General features: G+C 38.1%; 1 protein-coding gene across 1 annotated transcript in view; it reads right to left on the bottom strand.

Annotated features, from left to right (window-relative positions):
• Positions 1-21,943, bottom strand: part of SMG1 (SMG1 nonsense mediated mRNA decay associated PI3K related kinase) — a 64,310-nt gene that overhangs the window by 41,712 nt on the left and 655 nt on the right. The window contains exons 2-15 of the mRNA XM_088148118.1: positions 12,852-13,015; positions 12,198-12,353; positions 11,016-11,152; positions 10,432-10,490; positions 9,463-9,676; positions 8,180-8,305; positions 8,025-8,097; positions 7,345-7,442; positions 6,329-6,502; positions 5,187-5,411; positions 4,412-4,513; positions 1,919-2,188; positions 1,195-1,325; positions 181-342 (exon numbers count right to left, since the gene is read on the bottom strand). Coding sequence (XP_088004244.1) covers positions 181-342; positions 1,195-1,325; positions 1,919-2,188; positions 4,412-4,513; positions 5,187-5,411; positions 6,329-6,502; positions 7,345-7,442; positions 8,025-8,097; positions 8,180-8,305; positions 9,463-9,676; positions 10,432-10,490; positions 11,016-11,152; positions 12,198-12,353; positions 12,852-13,015 — 2,091 coding nt within the window. The remainder of the gene's footprint in view (positions 1-180; positions 343-1,194; positions 1,326-1,918; positions 2,189-4,411; positions 4,514-5,186; positions 5,412-6,328; positions 6,503-7,344; positions 7,443-8,024; positions 8,098-8,179; positions 8,306-9,462; positions 9,677-10,431; positions 10,491-11,015; positions 11,153-12,197; positions 12,354-12,851; positions 13,016-21,943) is intronic.

Below are 21,943 nucleotides of genomic sequence, written 5' to 3'. Positions count from 1 at the left end.
GACCCACATTAGAAACATCCAGGAATCTGACTCCTCCACCTGATAATGCTAAGAAAAAAAAATCCCTTAAATATATCCAGTTTCTTCCCTGTCCTGTATTCACATGCTATTTATGTTTAATTATTACTGATCATTTTGTTGGAGAAATCATTATTTTGACCAGATGAAACTACTAGTTACCTGGTATCATGTGTAAGGTTGTCCTTTTTAAGTAAAAGTCCCAGGAGATTTACAATGATAGAGAAATGTTTCTTTGTAGCTGTGGTCACAGTGCTGATGACAGCCCCATCAAATAAAGAAGGAGACGAGGAGCTAAGGCTGCTAGATATGAAGTGGTCGTGCCTGGAAAGGGAAAGAGAATTAGGTCTTACTCATACAATCAGACTAAATACTACATATGCAAGGGGGCAACATGTGTTGCTGTAGCCTAATAGTGACAGAAATATTAAAACTGTTGAAACCTGAAGCTCAACATTTCCGTAGAAAACTACTTTACCGCCCTCCTTCGCTACCTCCTAAGAAGTCCACATTCAACAATTGTCAGTCCCACTATGTAGACCAAACCAAGTAATCAACCCCACAAGGCGGCTAAAATTATTTGGCTATAGAAACAGAATCTTGCATGTTTGACTTCGCTTTGCCCCCCCACCCAGCTCCTCTTCTACTCATGTAAATTAGGGAGGTGCCTGCCTGAGTCACTGGCACATACCTTCTTCTTGTTTTTGACATAAACCATGTTTTCCCCTTGTAACTTTGGCAACGGATCTGGCCTATTTTTGCCAAGGTCATCTTCCTTACTCTCTTCATCAACCCTCCCCTTATCAATAGTGTTTCTCCTCTCTTGACAGGCTCATTCTTGGCAGCCAACCACCTCATTTCCTTCACAAAGAAAAAAAGCTGTGCAGATTCTAAGCTTCCCGTTTAATTCTTAGAAAATGTGTGAGCTCTTCCCCATCCAATACAAAAGGTTATCCTTTTGCTCAAATAATCCTTATATTTTGCAACAGGGCTCTTACAACGCAGCCTCTCTTATCAAATAGGGGAAATATTGGAGAACCTACTGCAGCACTTACAGCAAGTACTGTTTAAAAAGTCCAGCAGGATCTCCCGCTAGGACAACAAAATTGAAATAGTTTGTGAACTGATTAAATACCCCAGATTCCTATTTATATTACAGAATGAACCCCTTCACACCTGGTGCAGTGTGAATAGAGCGTGTACAGCACTGCATACTGGACAGCTGGAAAGTGAACCGCTATGTCGCCGTGTGCAACCATCAAGTTCTTGCTCAGCAAAGCAAAGACCGTCGGAGACAGAGCCCACATCTGCCAAAGCAAGCCGATGTAGAGAGTAAAGCATCTATCGAAATTACATTCCTACCAGAACTGGGGTTTAAAAAATACAAAAAACAGATTATGATTTTCTGTAGCTCCTGCCCAATAAGAAATACAAATACTTGACAAAAATGAGAGCAGTTGTGAAAAATGTCTTATAAACTGTGATATAAAGGATGGGGCAGAGATGAACATGGATATTTTACACAAAAGTAGCTATGTTCTGTGTTTCCTATACAAAGGGAAACACACCAACATGCGCGCACACATGGAGAATACAGGACCTGCTCCTCTTTGAAGGAGTTCTAAAAGGAAGCAAAGCTACTTTAGTTTTCTTGTGAATAAAGACATGTAAAATTATTTTAGAGCCACGAACTTTTATTCTACTACTAACTATTGCAGAACTTAGATAAACTAATGGACTTATTTCTAAAGCACAGAACTCCTATGAAAGTTCCTTCCCTCTCCCCCACAAAAAGTGCAGTTACTTTGCACAATGGGTGCAATGCTGCTTTACATTTTCCGTAGCCACCTGAGTTTGGAAACACAAAAATCATTCAAACCCCAACTGTAGAGATACTCACTCCAATCAATGAATTTTTGGCATTTCCAATAGTAGTCAGTGCACTAAGATCAAATATAACAACAAATTTTGCATTGGCCACATCAAAAACGTGGTTCTTGAAAGCATCATGGAGAATTTCTGAACAAGCTTCAGGAAGCTGCAGGCTGCAAAGAAGACTATTCAAGGCACATGCCATTTCACCCAGAATCAACCTGTAGGCAGTTTCCAAAACAGGAATGTTCTTTAAGCTTAGCACTGCTTGATATACAGCATGTGCAGCAGCAACAACCTTGAAAACAGAAAAATGCAACACATCAGTGAGGTTCCTGGAGCTGCCCATTAAACATTTCCTATCACTCACCCACTGCATTTATAGACAACTAAGATGATCCATGGGCTGAAGCAGCTTCCCTATGAGGAAAGGTGGTGACATTTGGGATTTTTTGGTTTAGAAAGGAGGCAAATAAGATGGGATGTGATTAAGGCGTACAAAATTATGTTTGGTGTGGATAAAGTGGACAAGGAGAAGCTGTTTTCCCCTTCCCAAATTACTAGAACCAGAAGTCATCCAGTGAAATCCCAGAAGACCAGGACAGACAAAAAGAAATGTTTTACACAATGTATAATTTGCTTCCATGAGATGTGATGCTGGCTACCAGCTTGGTTGGCTCAAACATTCATAGAAGCCATAGGGATCTATGGCTATTAGCCTTGATGGCAGTGGGACTGCTTTTGGAGGCCATCTGCTGGAAGACTAGTGGGCTTTCTTGGGTAGTTGGTCAGCCACTGTGAGAACAGACTAGCTGGGCTAGAGGTCTGATCCAGCAGGGCATTGCTTATGTCCTTAACCAAGCTGAAACTCCAAGGCTGACTTTGGACATGCCCTTCCACAAATGGGATAATGTCTTCTCCTGCTAGAGGAAGGGAACTTTCAGCAATCTCCTATTCCGCAATAGCTATTCCACCACACTGCTGGACCCAAGGATGGCCCAGGAAACAACACTGACTGAAAAAAGGAGACAGATGCCTCTTTTTTTCTCTTCCCTCAGTAGAAATGGAATTCCTGGAAGGTCTGGATTGAACTTAACTATGACATCCATCTTCATATACAACCCTGATTTTTAGGGGAAAGAACATCTTTAACAATCATAACAATCACTATAATTATTACAGTCATCATAGGAATGGGAGGCTCACACAATGAGTCAACATCTACAGCTGAAAGATTTTTAGAATATAAATAAAATGCCTGTTGAGCAATAATAGAAAAAAAAAAGAGTTTTAATGATTTGATTAAAATGAAAACATACAAAGCTAATGTGCTAGAAGTACAAATTCTCCTTCCAGGATAAACACTTCTTAAAAATGATAGATGTTTTGTAAATTATGTAACTACACACAATCATGAGTATTTCTATCATGTGACACAAGTCATTTGTTGGTTTTCTTTGCACTTATATGACAAAATGGAATGAGATTATTTTAAAAGGAAGGGAATGACAGCTTCTCCTCTGGTTCCTCCAACTGGCAGGATTAATTATGGACATTGTTTTCTTTTCAAAATGACTACATACACCACTGTTTTTCAACCCTGACAACTTGAAGATGTGTGGACCTCAGCTCCCAGAATTTCCCAGCCACTGATGTACACTATAGCAATGAGGAATGCATGGTAGGGCTTAGCTTCACATTTATTAAAGCAGCCTGTCATTTTTCCAAGCTTCCACCTCAAACTGAAAAGATGTTGCAGCTCCTTTAAGGAATCCACTCATAAAAGTTAATGCACTGAAACCCGCAGGCTGCTTTAATGAAAAGATTTAGTGAAAAATGTAGAGTGGGCTGGCATAAGATGTGAAGCATTTTTAAAAAATAATTTTCAAAGTGCACAAAATCCTATAGGAACACATTATAGACTATATACAGGGTTGGAAATCAGTGATTTAAGCTAAATTCTTTTTTTTTCCCAGTTCATTAAATGCACTAGTATCTTGAGCATATGTTACAAAAGTAGGTGATTTTTCAGTATTGAGTCAACACCATCATATGTTCTCATTGTAATTGTACAATTCTTCTAAAGTACCTACAAATAATTTTTTTCATTAAATATTTTTGCTCGAAGTGAGCAAAACATTACTTACTTCACAGAGGTCAGATATTTATGAGTTACTATGAAAAAATGACTAAGAAAATAAATTGCAAATGGACCAAATTGTTTGCTATCCTCTCTGTACTCACCTGCCTGAGGGTACAGCAGAATTCAAAGGGGAATCCACAATACTATGTTTGGTTGATTCAAAATATACTTCAAACCACAGTTAAGCTTCCTCTATGGCTAGGTTTGATGTCTCAGCTGAGACTGACTTGCTGATGCAACAATGAAATGGCAGGAATCTGGCTGGCTGGCTGGCTGGCTGGGGAATTCTGGGAGTTGAAGCCCGCCCATCTTAAATTTGCCAAGGTTGAGGAACCTTGATTTAGATCACCGTGGCATGAAATTTAACGCGCTGCCTACCTCTTTTTCCTTATGGTAGCGGAGCATGAGAAGCTTAGATTCCGGTATAAACAATTTCTCTATAAATGATGATGGAAGTTTTGTATTTATTTGTTCAACAATCTAGGCAAAAAAAAAAAAAGGGAGGTCACTAATATTATACTTTTACCTGACAATCCCTTCACTTTGACTTAAAACGTGGATCATGAAATATTTAAAATGTTGCCCCCATTAAACCAGCATACTTCTTTTATTTATCAAATCCCACGTTTCCTGGGAGGAAAATCCAAGATGGCCCTCTCATATGCTCTTAGCAAATGTGCTTCCTTATTTTCTACCACTTATGACAGTACAGGATTTCTACTTGGCTTACTAACTTTTTTAAAAACTATATTTAACAAGCCCTACAAATAGTTATGGAGGACATGAGAAACATAATTCAACAACAATCACTGGCATCAAACTATAGCAAAGCATATTTCATACATATTCCCAATTCTTGTTATTGTTCTTATTATGTTCAGCAGGAAAATATATTATTTTTATTATTACATAAGGAACATAATTTGTAAAGCACTTAAATCCTAAGGAACTGTCCATCCTAACAAGAACCCCACATTGAACAGATAGCAAACAGTAATCTGTTTAAGGCCATAGCATGAATCTCTTAAGCTCAAACTAAGCTAAAGGATTAACTTTGATTTTCCAATCTCACTTTTTTATCACTCCTGGTCTTACATTTTTAAAGAAATAAAACTGTATCATTAAATCCAGATATTATGAGGATTGTATGTACCAGCATCAATAAGTTCAACACCGAGATGATATAATCAGTACCACAAATCTGACAATTTTCTAGTTGATCTAATCCATAGGTGATGATCATATCACAATGTATAGTCATGCTGGGATCCAGACTGCCAAGCAGGACACCGACACACTCATTGGCAGCAGTCAATACAGTCTCAGAAAAAAAGACCTGGTTTGCAGCTGTCACACACCTCATCACTCTGTACAAAACCTGAAACGAAGATAATTCAATTACACTGGAATTGCACTATGTCATCCCCCTGAACTCATACTACCCATCTGAAACCATTCTGATCAAGCATATTCAATTTTTTGTTAATGTGTGCTGTATGAATAAGTCACACTGGAAGCAATTATAGCTTTAGCTCACAGGGTAAGCTTATCCCAGTGAAATCAGTGAGATTGGAGATGTTTAGTTGCTACATAGAGGGAGTCCCCAGGTTAAGAACGCCGGGTTTAAGGAAGACCCATAGTTAAGAACGGAGCCTAATGTAGCAAAATTTGAGTTAAATACACAACGGTTTGAGTTCATTACACAATACTACTTATACAGTATTATACAATAATACTGTTCCGGCTTACATACAAATTCAACTTAAGGACAGACCTTGGGAACGGAACTCGTTCTTAAACTGGGGACTACCTGTATACCAAAGTTCACAACTGAAGTGCTCTGTAAGCCCGTGCACAATAAAACATAAAATAGAGAATGCTGTTCTAGGGCAATTCTTTTCTGCTGTGATTGAAAAACCAAACAGAACTTTTAACCCAATTTGATATCCAAAGTCTTGACGTTCCCCAGGATCTGAGTTCAATTCCTATTCATAATCACCTATCATAAAAATGCATTGCTTACAAAATCCTAAAATAAGGCGGCAATGTTTAATTGTATCTTGATCCAAATGAAATAAGGAGGCCTTTCTACAATGAAATTCTATTTCTGGTCAAAGCAGTTCTAAACAGGCAAAGGGCTTCTAGTCCAACCAAAGCTTAAGCCTTTTACCGGGGAGAGGGGGGGCAGAATCCGCCCTATGCTTCCAAAGAGGATAAAGAGGTAGTATACAGCACTAGGTTAGCTTCCCATGATTTACCAATCATTTACCCCTCAACAACATGAAAGAGGCTTACATCAGTTACGTATCCTTCTGTAATTGGTGGCCCTCTAATGGGACTGAACCGCTCCCCGATACTCCTCACCACTGTACTGAACACCCGAAGCAGAGCTGCCAGTTTGGGCAATGAAACAGAAGGAGGAGGAATATCTTCATCAACTGATTCTCCAGAAGCTACGTGGCCGAGGTCCTAAGTGATGAAACATATAAAGGTAGTACTTATTGAGCGTGTGCTCTGTGTGTTTTAGCATCAAGGTACAAGGGATACGGCTTGTGACCTTAGTCTTCAAATCTTTCTGCTTACACAGGTTTCTTTTCAATTATACACAGTCAATAAAACTCCTACAGAACTTAGTGATACCTTTTAAGTTCTATAGGAGTTTAGCAAGAGTGTGTTTAAACTAATCTTGTGGGTAACTTTAAGGGACAAACCAATCATAACAGCAAGTAATTCAATACATAAAGGGGCAGGGAGGGGAAGAACCTTTCCATAAGAGCGAAAAAAGATCCTTCAGGGAAGGAGCCCCCTCTGTGCTAAAGTACTTTGTATCTGTGGTTGTTCCAACCATATTTTTCTATTCTACTGTTGTTCTGAGTTGCCAGGATTAGGGTACATCAGACAGGTGGCTATAGAAGTCTTTTAAATAAATAAATAAATGTTTCTGTCTCTGACAGAATTGGAGAAGGGGGCTACAAGCAACTCTTCTCGGCCTGACAGAAAACCAGTGGGCAGGGCAGAGAGTTGTGTTTACCTCTCCTATTCACTCTTTGCATAAACATACTGGAAATCTATGGCACCAACATGCATATATTGCATTACTCCTTTACATCAAACCACTGAAGCAGTGAACGAAGGGGGAAACATTATTTTAATGCACATTTATTAAGCCCCTCAAGAATTAGCCACAGTATTCACTAAACTTTCCTACCACAATGTCAGAGACATAGATAAGAAACTGAATATCTTTCCCTAGACAGTATCACACTTTTTTCCCAGCATTTATTCAGATTCAAGACAGGTGGCCTCATTACCTCAGCATAAGCTTCCATATCCTCTAGAAACTGACCCAGTAGTGTGGTAGAAAATGCAAGGTCAGCTACCCAAAATGGTTCCAAACTCTGTAACCATCCTGTAGAAAGTGCCAGAGCAATGAAAAACATGTTAAGATTAAAGCTATGTCTGGGTTCTCTAGAAATAAAGTGGCATAAAAATTAAGCAAGCAAAACTGCCAGTGCTAATAAACTTTGAATCACGTGTGGACAACTCTGCAAAAAATTACCAGCTACATTTTAATTAACAATCTTTACATGGGTATAATAAACTAAATTATGATTTTGGCAGGCAACAGCTCTGGTAATCAATGTTATGCATCTATTCAAGATACACTGCGGATGGATGGATGGATGGATGGATGGATGGATGGATGGATGGAAGGAAGGAAGGAAGGAAGGAAGGAAGGAAGGAAGGAAGGAAGGAAGGAAGGGCAGCAGGCAGAATTTTGATCAAAATAAAATTTTAGTGTAGTGAGATTTTTTTCTTTTTTTCAAGAAATAAGCTGGAATGTTTAACTGAAACCTTACAAGCAACATATTTCCTTTGCACGCAATATCGGATGTAAAGCACATATTAGAAATAACTCTTGATCTTCCAGAAGGAAATCAGAGCATATTATATGGCCATCTCATGAAGTTATTTTATTTTTCAGACTTACCTGAGACTTGCTGGGTCAGAGAAGGTTTTTGAGTGTGATCAATATGCCACCCAACTAATATGTCAACTGTGTCCTTGGAAAGCAATACACAAAAATTAATCCACCTGGAACACATAACGTGCCTATAAGATGTAAAGAGAGACCAATGTCCTTACCCTAAAATTAGTGCTGAAAATGTGAGGATAACAACGAGACACGAGAAGGATGCACTTGACGCATTTACATAGCAATTCGGGTGTATCCACATTCTCTAGGATAGACTGCAGGCTAGTCATGACGAGCTTTAAGGAAAAAAACACACATCCTCAAATCCATACAAAACCAGCATGGCTACAACTGTCCAAAAAGCAATTAAATGAATCACAGCAATGAATGCACCTTTAATTGTAAAATTCACAGAATTCATTCGATCTGCTAAAAAGCACAACTGTAATTGTCAGTAGCAAGGTCTTCAGAAAAATTGCTTTCAAGGATAGTATGAGTTGCCCCTTTATTTTATTCGTTTTGAGCCTGTACTTTTGACATTATTCTATGTCTATATGTTTTTTTTGTTTTTCATATCATTCTCAATGACCGATAATCTCTCATTCATTTGCATGTTACTAGCCAAACAGGAACCCCACTTAGACAAAGAAACCATATTTGCTTTCAGGATTGTGGACAAAGGTAATTCATATGTTTCTAATTATAATGGCAGATAGAACTGAACATGTATATTTTAAACAATCTAATGTAACTTTTGATGGAGGAATTTGTAGAGTTTAAAATGTTATCTTTTTTCCAACTAAATTTTACTGCAGAAATAGACTACACTTTCAATGATTTGACTAACCTATGTTCAGAAATCTTTTAGGTAAGCATTTTATTTCAGCACACTAAACAATATTTATTTGTATGTTTGAATTTTACATTCATTCTAAGATAAAGTGGTCCACTTCAGATGACATGCTGCTTTCCATTTATATTCCAAGAGGCAAGAATCAAATTTAAAATGTCAAAATTTTAGGAAAACACATTATGGCCTGGAATCATGTATGAGCCAGTTCATAAGTCAGTGGATAGTTCAAAATAAATGGACACGTATTGCAAAGCAATCAGAAGGGATACATCTTAGGAACCAAAATGAAATCCCAATTAAGTATGGAACCCTTTACAGTTTGTTGAAATCTAGCAGTGAAAATGTTTAGAGATGATCAAGAACACCTATTCAAATTCTAGTAAACTTTGTAATGTGCAATGCCCAGAGTCTGTGGATTTGGAAGGGCTGTAAGTATTATAAATAAATATTACAACATATTTCAAGTGTACAGATCCATTTCAGAAAACTGCTATATGTTAAATATTTTTTTTAATGGTTTGATGGCATAACACAATGGGCTGCTAATATTTCAATTTGTTTGAAAAGCAAAACAATCTCTGATTTAACTTTTATTCTTACTTGCATTACAGATGAAAAGGCTTTCTTCTCTCCCACAGTCTCCAAAGCTTTGTAACTTGCACACAAATAAAGCAGTTTAACTTCATCTTTAGTGGAGGAACTAAATTTGCTAAAAATCCATTTAAAGATCTTCTCAGCTTCATAGCTCAGAGAAGCACAAAGAAGGCCAAGACAGCAAGCCCCCTCCTGTCTCAATTCTTGAAGCAATTTGCTACTGCATTTATGAAGAAAAAAAGGACAGTTAGTTATGAAATACAGCATTTCATCCAGGAGCAAGGCAGCCTAGAATAAAATGGCAGTGAACTCATCATTAGCTCTTTAAGGATGGTTTGTGAAAAAAGATAGAAACAGAAGCTGTGAGGAATGCACTCACACATTCAAGTCAGCATCTAATTCAGACAGATGTACTGTATGTTCCCATTTATACATACATTCCTACTCCCATCCTTGTCCCTCAGTTCAACTTATTTGAAGTTGCTTCTGTTCTCACCAACTGACAGTGAGGGACATTAAATGCACTAAGAACCAGCAGCTTCAGAAGCCATTTTCTGCTGATGTTTTATAACAAGTGCTTTGAACAATTTGATAAGAGGAAAGAGATTTTCATGAGGCCTTCTGACCACCTCTTTTCTCAACACTGGCTAAAAGGAGGTGGAGAATTTATTGCTCTTTTTAGGTAACTCCAGAACATTCCATTCCCTGTGGATCATGTCATATGGGGACTGCATAGCTTGGCAGTTTTCAGATGATTCCCCTGAATTGGTCTATTTCAGGATCAGATTACCCCCAGAATAGCTTGAATTACTTTCCATTTGGAGGATTTTCCTCTGGAAGTTGCCAAACCATCTGCTGGAAATGGCATGGTCTGGAGGGAAACAGAATGCTCCGTAATTCTCCAGAGCAGTCCATTCCCAGATGGACCAGATCAGAAAAGATCATCCTTTCAAAATCTGTTTTATTTCAACTTACCTTTCATTAAGCACATCATGTATGGCAGTCAAGATATTATCCAGTTGTTTAACAAGTACCTGTAATAGTCAACATAAAAAGGTTTCACAAGCAGTGTCACTTCAATACAAACTGAGGCTGTCTTCTTTAATGGCAACTGCCATTGCCATTTATTTTCCCCTCCGCTGGCCCAACTTGCGATCAACTGCTACATGAACTCAATCACCAGTCATGGAAGGTTAGTCTGGCCTGAACAGAATATAAATGCTTGCTTATAGCTTATGAGTGAGGAATTTGTTTTGGCCTTCAGCATTCATAAGTCCATCTTTATTCTTCACTTCCCTTATCTCTTTAGCAGGTCAGCATCTTTTATGTAAGCTGAAGGATAAAAATATAATTCCTGGTTCTCACAAAAAATTATACATAGATGTAACTAATGCACAAAGGCTACTCAGGAAGAAACTTCCTGGGAAAAGACAATGGACAACATTTCAGCCTTGTACAGAAACTTGTATGATCCTTTCCATTAAGATACCAGGAGACAAACTTAAAGCAAAGGAGCGCTTACTCAAGAAAAAACCAAAACCATATATACAATACTTAACCAGTTTGTTCTCTGGTTGCTGAATAAACTCTTTCAGTTGCTTTACAGTAGTCAGTCTTCGATCTCTGTCATCTTCCCGAGTAATCCTCCGAAGAAGATTTGACAGTCGAGACTCATCAGAGTAAGACAACGATCGCTCTAAAAATTGAGATATTGTCACACATGCATAGCTTTCTGTCTCAGAATCAGACCAATCCCCATAATAATAAACCATCAATTCCCAGGAAGCAAAACAGATCTGGTAGTCCCCAGCTTAAGAACGAGTTCTGTTCCCAAGGTCTATCCTTAAGTCAAATTTGTATGTAAGCCAGAACAGTATCATTGTATAATACTGTATAAGTAGTATTGTGTAATTAACTTGAACCATTATGGATTTAACTCGAATTCTGCTACAATTTTGCTCTGTTCGTAACTATGCGTCATCCTTAAACTGGACATTCTTAACTTGGGGACTACTTGTACTTTCACTTTACTTTGTCACAACTAATGGTAAACAAATTGAACCAACTTTGCTGCAGAACTTCTGCTCAGAAAGAAATCGAAACCTGTACAAAGTGACCAACTACTGAAAATCCTTTTATTACAATATTCTTGGGGCTAAAGTTCACCGGATTTATAATAAACTGTAACATAATTATACCCAATGTTAGAATTTCACATTTTCAAGCCCTTGACGTGGCTCTAATTTTGGCAAACATCTAGTATTACTATAATACAGGTAATTCTCGCTTAACCACAGTTTCTTTAGCGACCATAGTTACGATGGTCGCTAAAGAAAGTGACTTACAACCAGTGCCCAACGTTACAACCATTGCAGCACCCCCACGGTCACGTGATCACAATCCGGACACTTGGCAACCAACTCACACGTACAACAGTACAGTGTCCCGGGGTCATGCGATTGCCATTTGCAACGTTTCCAGCCAGCTTCCAGCAAGCAAAATCATGGAGAACTGCGTGATTCACTTAACGACTGTGATTCACTTAATGACCAAGTGATTCGCTTAACAACCACCACAAAAAAGGTTGTAAAGCCAGGTCCGGTCATGTGATAATCACTTAATGACCACATCACTTAGCAACCTAAATTCAGGCCCCAAATGTGGCCATTAAGCAAGGGCTACCTGTAATAAAACCAGTGCAAAGCAAGTGTCCATTTTCTGTTAGCCCACTCAGTTCTTACCCTGTGTTTTCCTCATGTCTTTTGTGACTAAAGCACGATTCCCATGCTGAACACTGGTAAAATCAGGATTGGTCACATTGTTAACTCTCAGCTCTTGCCCCAACGACTTCCGACCATAAGTATTTTCCCCAGATCCTCCATTGACACTGTAGCCACCTGGATTAAAGCCATTTTTTAAAGAAAGCATTAGATTCTCTTGGAAATTACACTGTATCCTAAGGCAGAAGCGAACAAATGTTTTCCTGGGCAAAAAGCCCCATTTGGGTGCACCAATGCCTGCAACAAGTTAGGTCAGCTCCTGATGCTGCAACCAGGCATCACCATATCTGGCCGATCATCTCTTCTTCCCCAGAATTAGAAATACAGCCTCCTCCAGGAAACAAGCCAGGGAAGAAAGTGGTCAGTATTACAGAATCCCTTTTACCCTGCTCCTATTTAAAAAAGGTTTCTACCTATAAAAATCATTTCGCTAATTAACGCAGACTTGATTCAATTACCTCATCTAACAAAATGCAACACAGTATAATAGTGATTCCAATAAAAACTGACCCAGAGGCTGCTTTCTTGTTCACAGCCATGGAACCATAGTATCTAAACTAATTCATTTCTTTTGCAATCATAACTGCTATGTATAAAAGATCGTCATCTCTGTACCTTTTTCTTCATTCTGTAGGTCAGTGGAGACTCTGATATCATCATGTCTATGTCGAGACACCACCGCTGAATTTGAAGGTTGTAATCCATAGGAGGAAGAACTACCCCGGTCTCTGGATGAAGGATATTTTAAATTCTCTTGGTCAGCTGATTGATTGTCACTTCTGTAAGAAGAAAAAGACAATGAGGTGCTTTCAAACTTTGGTCTCTAGAGTTTGCTTATGTCTCGAATCTCTGGGATCTAAACAGAAAAGGCTGAATAATAAAGCAAGATAACAAATAAAATACGTTAATGAGTGGAACTTACGAACCTTCATTATTGATAACAAACTAATTAATATTAGTTCTTCATAATGACCTCACTGAGATATAATAAATCTATGGTTCATTACCACCTGCACAAGCCAAGAAGGAACCCCTGAGCCATGAGGGCATTACTTTTAATTTCAGCAAAAAAAAAATAGTACTAAGAATAGCTCCCTTATGCATTACGAAGCAGCTGTACCATGAGAAAAATAAAACTAGAGGGAGTTCCCTTCCTAAAGATTTCACTGGAGTTCCTTCCCAAATATGGGTTCAGTGCTCCAAGCATTTATACTAGACTCTTTCCTCTGCAATCTTTTCACACACCCAGTCTACAGAAGAATAAAACCAGGAGCAGCCTCAGAACATCATCGTGACAAGCACCATGCAGAGGGAAAAAGAGAGATGCCATATTATCTCAGATGGTTAAAACCATCATCTTTCAGTTGATGGTGCCCATGGTGTGCAAGATACAAGGCAGCAATATTATTAAGTAGACACATTTGGTCATTTTCCAAGAAAGAAGCAGCCCTATTTACATACTGCCTTGTATCTACACTGACGTCAGCACAAATGTACACAGCTCTGTAGGCAAACTGGCAAACATCACTGGATATTCTGACTGCTTTCAGCAAGGGGATAGGCTTTGCAGTTTGCATGCCACGATCCCCTGGGACTTGAAAACATGCATGCAGAAGTATTACAGAATTCCATTTTAAAACCATGCAGGAACATTTTCTCATTATGAGTAGCACAATGAACAAATAAATAAGGAATCACTTTTAGTTTTATTCTACTATAAAAGTCCATAGCCAAACATTCTTTGCATACTAGTTTCTGAGAAAAGCACTTGATACATAATTGTTTCATGCTACTCCAAGTTAAATCACCACAACATCAACTATGTCATGCAAAAATAAAGAAAAAACAATAATTGGGGGGTGAAAGAACACACAGATATATTAGATTTATTTCCAGACACTAAAAAGAATTAAGAACCCATAAAATGTAGATCATATATTATAAATGCATGTGTATCCTACATCTCATTAAAAACACCAAAATGAATATTAAGCATTAGTGTTATATACTTCTTTACTAAACAGAATGGCTTTCAGAATCAAGAACAGCTAACACACAGAGCTGCCTGAAGCAAGTATATTATTATTATCATCATCATCATCAAAAAAAATAAAGCACTTAGAATTTATTTTCATTTATTTTATTAAATTTATTACGGCCACACACTCCAGAAGACTCTGGGCAGCTTACAAAATCCAAATATACAATTAAAACAGTTTAAGAAATGAAACAAAACATGGCAGCCTGAACTAAAACCAACCATTACAATAAAAACACGACAAGAGTCTCAGACATACTACCCCCAGGGCTGGGAACAAAGCCAGGCCTTCCAGAACCCCGGTAAAGTAGGTGCCATATGCATATCTGGGGGGATGCTGTTCCAGAGGGCAGAGGCAGTGACAGGAAATAAGTCTTCTTTTTTGCATATAAAACAGTGTGATTGCAGGACCTCTCATATATAATTTACAGACACCACTAAGCCATAAACCGTAATATATCAACCAAATGCCTAGGCTCATACAATATACTAGGCCAAAACATATTATGGCTCAGTATGATACAAGAATGCAGCCACTGTTGAAAGGAAACTAAACATGTATGGTACTGTAGAAGGGATTTCTAACAAACAAAATTGTGAAAATCATGTGATATTATAGAAAGACAACTGAAAACAAATATTCTTATCTTAAGCAGCTTAGGCTGTAAAACCATGCTATTGACAGCCCAAATCTATGCAATTACATAGTGGGCAAAACCTCACTGACTAATTAATAAGGTATGCAAAACGCATTTCATCTTGAAATGCCTCATCTTGACAGTGAAAATGCAGTGAGGCTTGAAATTCTTTATTCTGAGGTTAGGATACTTCCAGAGTGTTGGAGAGAGGGGTGTTATTTCATGCTTGGAATGAGGCATTTCATGGAGTTTCATACTTGAAATGTTTCAGAAGGAACCCTTTTGCATATCTCTACTAATTAGCCATCCTAAATCACAGGCGGCACCAAATTAAAGAAAAATCTTTTTTTCTTCCTCCAGACCCCAAATCAGGCAAACCAAAATCAGGTGAGGTGCAACGAAAGTTCTACAAGCTCTATGAAGTCAGCAAGAGAAATAAAAGCCAGAGTATGAGCCAATTAAAACTGCATGATGGAAAAAAAATCACTAATATAGCTACAGCTCTGGAGTATTTCCTGAAATCTAGATTAAAATACTTTATATCTCAAACGCTTTCATTTTTGCAACACCTGACTGTGCCCAGCTGGCCGAACAGCTATGTTACTCAACTACAGCCCAATCTACCATCTATCCTGTCAGTTTAAAAATAAATTTAACAGAAACAGTACAAAGTCGTGTAGGCGAAACATGCAAAGTCTGGTTTCAAAAAGCAAGGGAAAGAAACAGATCAGTCTAACCACCTGAAACATCCGAACGGGGTAGGGAACTTATGGTTCTCTAGATAGTGCTGAACCAGAAATCCCAGCAGCTCATTCTGCATGGCCAATGACAACAAAGAAGGAATTATATAGGTAACTACATAGTATCTATATAATTTGCTACTAAAGTCACTTTATACAGTTATACTGCTATTCGCAATTCCATAATAGTATTTCTAATGTTAACTGGATGCACTGTATTTTCCACAACCTGATGCTATTAGATGCCACCTATACACAGACTGCTCCATAGGAAACTTTTCATCTCGGGGTCATATTTGGAGTTGTTGGAATGTGCTGTACGCACTCACAAAATGGCGATCATGAAGGCTGTAGCCAACTATAAAACACCCACTTCCAGAAGGTAAATTAGTGTAGATAAACAAAAAAATAAAAACCTGTTGCTCAAAAACCTGACTTAAGGCAGAGTCGGAGTTCCAAACACAAAACCATCCCTTTGAATTTCATTTTCAGCTCCATCACCCATTTCACAGAAGGCAAACTAGTGATGAAGCACATGTCACTCCACACAGAGAAGCTGAAAGACAGGCAAAACAAACACATCAAAACAAGCCAACTAACAAAAACACAAACTTTCAAAGAAAAAACAAGCAGAAGGTAAGCTTACCACCCCTTCTAGCCGCCCTGACATTTCCTACCTTCCCCCCGTTTGTTTGTTTGTTTGTTTATTTTTGGATGCTTAAAAATAAATATTGGATTGAAACATAATATCAAAGAAATTTAGAAAATAAATTTAACATTATCTCTGATATAAGCATAACTTACTTTAAAAAAAAAAATCTCCCTGAAAGCACATTGGAAGCTTAGGACCACCTGGTTTCCCTTTCCAATTAAAATCTGTATTATGAAGCTTACTCATGGGAATAAAGTTTTGCGGAGCTTCATACTTCTCCCGAGATTTTAAGCAAAGAAAACACATTTTCCTCCTTTAGCCACCCATCAATATGCCTGCATAGAATAAGTACTGCATTTTTCTTCTAGATAAACCAGCAGGATCTCCTTATTTAAGATGACAAGGGAAGAAGACACCACCTGGAAAAGATGAATTTCAGATCGGGTGGAGGGTGGAGAATGTACTGAAATAAAGTGAAACCACATTTTACTGGACTAACAGGGTTGGGTGAGGGTCTGTTATTCATGAATATCTGTTAAATATGAAAATACTTCACTGCAGCAATTTATGACATTTACATAAGGATGTCGTTTATGCAAATCATATATAATGCCCAAAAACTGGCCTGTTGCATGTGATACCTGTTCTACTACAGTTTGATAAATTGAAGTTTCACTCTATTTTGACAAATGTCTATTCTTGAGATTAGAAGCCCTAAGAAAACATCTTTTTGAAACAGAACAATAAACCACTTTGGAAACATTTACGTTAGCCCTTCAAACATCTGAGACATATATACCACTGTCTTCTTTCTCAAAATTCAGTCTTTAAAGCAAGACAAAATAAAACAACTCTAATATCATTAGTCAAGAACCAAGGAACCTTTATGCCATCAGATTTTTAAACCTGAGAACCAGTTTGGCCTAGTGGTTAAGGCACCAGATTAGAAACCAGGAGACTGAGTTTGAGTCCCGCCTGAGGCTTGAAAGCTGGCTAGGTGACTTTGGGCCAATCACTCTCTCTCAGCCCAACTTACCTCACAGGGTTGTTGTTGTGGGGAAAAATAGGAAGAGGAAGGAGTATTTATGTTTACCACTTTGAGTTATTTAAAAAAATAATAAAAGTGGGATAAAAAATCTTTTAAAAAAAACCCCTGTTGTTACATTTATATCTCATCTTTCTTCTGAGAGCTCAAAGCATCACACACAGAGAGTGTAACCTATTTTATCCTCAAAGCAGCACCCTTTGAGGTAAATCACAATCATCTAATGAGCTCCACTATGGAGTGGGGTCTTGAAAAATCAGTCTGGGATGTCAAAACAAGACCCCAGAAGGAGACAGTGGAAAACCATTTTTAATACTCCCAAGAATTAAAGAAAGAATGTCCATGTAGTCACCTGAATTGAGGAAATCTTTACTCCTTCATCTCAGTCCTATTAGCATTGTATAACAATTCTAATGAAAGTCGCAACCTGAATGGAGTGTTAATGTATTTTTTAAAATTTATCACCAGAAAATACAACAAATAGAAAATCAAGACATTTGTTAAAGTCAAAATGTAATTTCACCATTCTATCAATTAAGCTAAAAAAAACTTTCAAAATAATATTCTCAATCAAGTCACCATACAGGCATGAGTCCACAAGAGAAGTGAAAGGGCTCCCCGTAACAAATTCTGTTCCCTGTAGCATTCCTCTAATAACATGAATTGCAAGAGAAGAGAGAGTTCTTATGTACATTCCTACAGATTCTAATCTGGAAGCCTGTCTGCAATGCTGGCAATAGAAGGCTGGGACTGGAATTCTAAAAGGCATAAAAAGATGAGTGTCACCAAGAAAATCCTGCACCTATAACACATTCAAATTGGAGCTGCATTTCTTGCCAATGTATATATTTCTGAATAGGAAGGGATAAAGTTGGTTCTGAACCAGTAATCACTTCGAACTTGGTAGCAAGATTAAGTTTAAATTGCATTTAGAGATTTTTTTAACTGCATTATGATGACACAGTTTTATTGATACCCTGCCTGCCATTTAGCCTCTCCTTAGTTCATAGGCACAAGTCAGACAGATTCTTCATTCTTTCCTTTCCTCAAAGAAAAAAAAAAAGATATTATCAATCACCAGCTGTTAACAGGCTAATAACCTGCTTTAGTTATAGTTTAACCATTAATGTGCCAGTTTCATGGGGGATTTCTATCTATTTCCACAATTTTAAATCATTTTAACACCATTATATTGTATTATTTAACAATGAAATTCTTTTGATGCATTTCTAGGTGCAATGAGCATGCTGTAAATACTAAGGCAAATGTACAGGATTCCAATTTAAAATCCCAAAAAACATCACTGTGCATACAATCCCCTCTCCAGCAGTATCTTGGATCATCACATTTCAGATGAAGATCTGAAGAGTTTTAAGTATGTCTGGTTGAATACATTTGTCAAGTTCTTATGATCAGGACCCTTAGGAAGGTAAAGCTATGGACAATGTTGTAAGTGCATTTAACCACATGCAGTTTTTTAAAAAAACCTTTTTCAGAGCATTGGGTTAAATACATTAAGATTTATAGCAGCTCAGATGAGAAAAGTTGTTGCAGGTAGTCCTCGTTTAGCAACTGTCTTGTTTAGCAACCATTAGTTGTTACGACGGTGATGAAAAAGTAACTTTACAAACCAATCCTCGCATTTATGACCTTTGCAGGTCTGTAAAACAAAGGAAAGCTGAAGTAAAATCATAAGCACAGTCGCAGTTTCACTTAAGCAACTACTTCGCTTAATGACTCAGCTGCCGGTCACCACTGTGGTCACTAAACAAGGACTACTTATAGTTAGCTTTGGTGTGCTGCAGGTGAATGTCTGCATAGGCCTATGCTTCCAAGTGTTTCAATGTTTTGTGACATACAGTCCCTAAACCTGAAATAAATCTAGCCTTATAAGTTTGAAAAATATATATCTTCAGAATAATAAATATTATATTATAAATCTAGCCTTATAAGTTTGAAAAATAATATATCTTCAGAAACAAGTTCTGGAGTCTATAGAAAAACTCAAAAGAATTGTCAAGGCTCTAGTGTTATGCCATTAATTTTGCATGCAGAGGGGAACACTAAGATTGGGTTGGCCATACAGTGGCGAGATTCACGTGTCATTCTCAGCCATACAATTGTTTAGAAACTGTAGTGGTTGGGTTCACATAACACATTAAACCAACACCAGGCACACCATATTATGGCTTTGTGGTGGGTGAAACCAAAACACAAACCTGATTTTTAAAAATAAAGTAAAACTAATAATATAGTTTCAGAAGCTCTTCAAAGTAGCACTGAAGATTTGGAACATGTTCTCTCCAGATAGCTTTTCACATCCCAATGTAATTTTGTACAATCTTTAATAATTCAAAATAGTTCACTGAAATTTTCTAATTATATACTCAACTCCAGGTACTTTCCTGTATTTTCTTACTGTTCTCCTTCCAAGGATCTCAAGACAACATACATGATCATTCGCCTGCCTCCCCCCCTTTTATCTTCATAACCAGTCTGAGGAAAGAGAGGCTAAGAGATGGAGATTGGGCAAAGATCATCCAACAAGCTTCTTGGCCAAGTACAAATTTTAACAGTTTTGCCCAGTCTTCACATGATTCTCTAACTCAACTGCATAAAAGATGTATCCCACAGACCACATGTGGCCAACCAAAAAATTCCAACCCTTTTTAAAAGCCAGTTTAGTCGCCATTTTCCCTCTTAAAACCCCACAAGATCAGGCCCATTTGAGGTCCTGCCCACTTTTGAAACACAGACTTTAACATGTCAAACCAAGCTTAGTGTGAATTTTGAGCCAATCAGTTGTGAACTCCTGTTCAAACTGCTGGACCACTAAATAAATGTTACTTTAAAAGTACAAACCTTTAGGAGGTAAGACTTCAGACTTCCCGTCCCCCCGAAAAGCCACCCATGCATCTGTTTCTATGCACCCAAGGAGAGCTAGGACTTGAGTTTCTTGAACAGGCAACTCACCAGGCTACACCAAGGAATTTTCAAAAGTAGACCATGATATCACAAAAGGGCCCACTCTTACATAATAGTTTTTTAAAAAAAAGCTCAAGCCTATGCCTACAAGCATGACTAAAGTAATTGCCAGGATCTTAAAATTAAATCTGTTAAAGCTGTTTGTGGGGATATATGTATTTTCCCTCAAAGCAAAATTGGTTTTTGTTTTTATACATTTAAATTCTCTATGTCCATGTCAAATGACAAATATGTTCTTCCAGACAGGCATGCACTTCTACACTATCACTAGTTTGCGGTAATTTTTTAAAAAGTATGAATCTCCAAAAAAAGAAAAATAAGAGCCTTAACATCCAACAAACATCATGACTCTGACTTTCTCCCTCCCATAAACCTATTAAGTTATTGACTAAGCAACAAAGTTGCAAAATGAAAGTCCTGTGAAAATTATTCCAGTGGATTAAGCAATCCACAACCCAAATTAATTAAAAAATATCCCAAGAGATATTAATGATCCTGCAACAGAACAAAACTGAAATGTGACTGATATTTTCTGCATACCTAAATATTTCATACTTCCAGAGAGATAGCACTGATAGTTTGTTACAGCAAAACATTGTAAGTTTTGCTGCCTTTTAGAAACAAATATGAAAGATGCTGTACTTCATCAAACATTACTCTTAACTGGAAGCTACTCATACACTTTTCTAGAATCACATCAAGATGGGAAAATGCAGATCTTAATCTTTATAATGCCCTTATATAAAGTTCTCTCTCCCTGCAGCAGTCTTGTAAAAAAAAAAAAAAAAGTCCTATGCTTTTTTCTGGTCTATTTCTCTCACCCATCCCAAAAGAAGTAAGCCAGATAACAAGAAATACAAACTACACAGGATAGATTAATTTGTTCTGTGTATAGTATAATGTACACATGCAAACAGAGAAAGTAAACTTTCCAGAACCAATTGACCTGGGAAGACCTAATAAAATAGGAGAGGAAAAGCAAAAGAAAACTCTTATGAATCGCCTATCACTTAGACGATATTAACCCAGTCTCCCAATTTGACGCACACTCTCCTTCTCCATACATACAGAGCATACATGCCCAGGCGCATAATCAAAAACGAAAGCAACACCTGCAGCTTGTAACCAAAAACAATCTGTCTGTCTGTCTGTCCAGCTTCCCCCAGGTTGGTGATCTACCCATCCCATGGACATCTCCCACAATCTCCACCCAGCCAAACCATGGAAGGGAACAATCCAACCCATCTCAAACACATGCCTTGGAGGAAAGGCTGCCCACAGAGGAAAGAGTAACCACGCTGTATCCACATCCTTTAGCCTCCCCCCAACTCACCCCACTTTGAGTTCACGTCATATACCGAACCATGTGTTGGGCTCACGCAAGAGACCAAATTAACCGGGTTTAAAACTAGCCCTGCTTAGCCCACCGCCCAAGGGCGGCCCCTAAGCTTTCTCGGACCGGACGAGGCTCCTAAGCATCGACTCTCCAGCCCCCTTTTCTCCAAGCACGGGGAAACCCAGGGGATGGCCCAGAAAAGCGGGGAATGGGCGTGCTGGGGGAACGCGGCCCCCCGGAGCCTCGGCTAAGGAGCCCAGGAGGCAGTCCAGG

This window comes from Python bivittatus, unplaced genomic scaffold (assembly GCF_059951505.1).
Source record: "Python bivittatus isolate LINGU-HERP-01145 unplaced genomic scaffold, Pbiv_v1 ctg000560_np1212, whole genome shotgun sequence".
NCBI classification, from domain to species: domain Eukaryota; kingdom Metazoa; phylum Chordata; class Lepidosauria; order Squamata; family Pythonidae; genus Python; species Python bivittatus.
The sequence above is the reverse complement of the archived record's forward strand: the minus strand, read 5'-3'. Positions and strand labels throughout refer to the sequence as shown.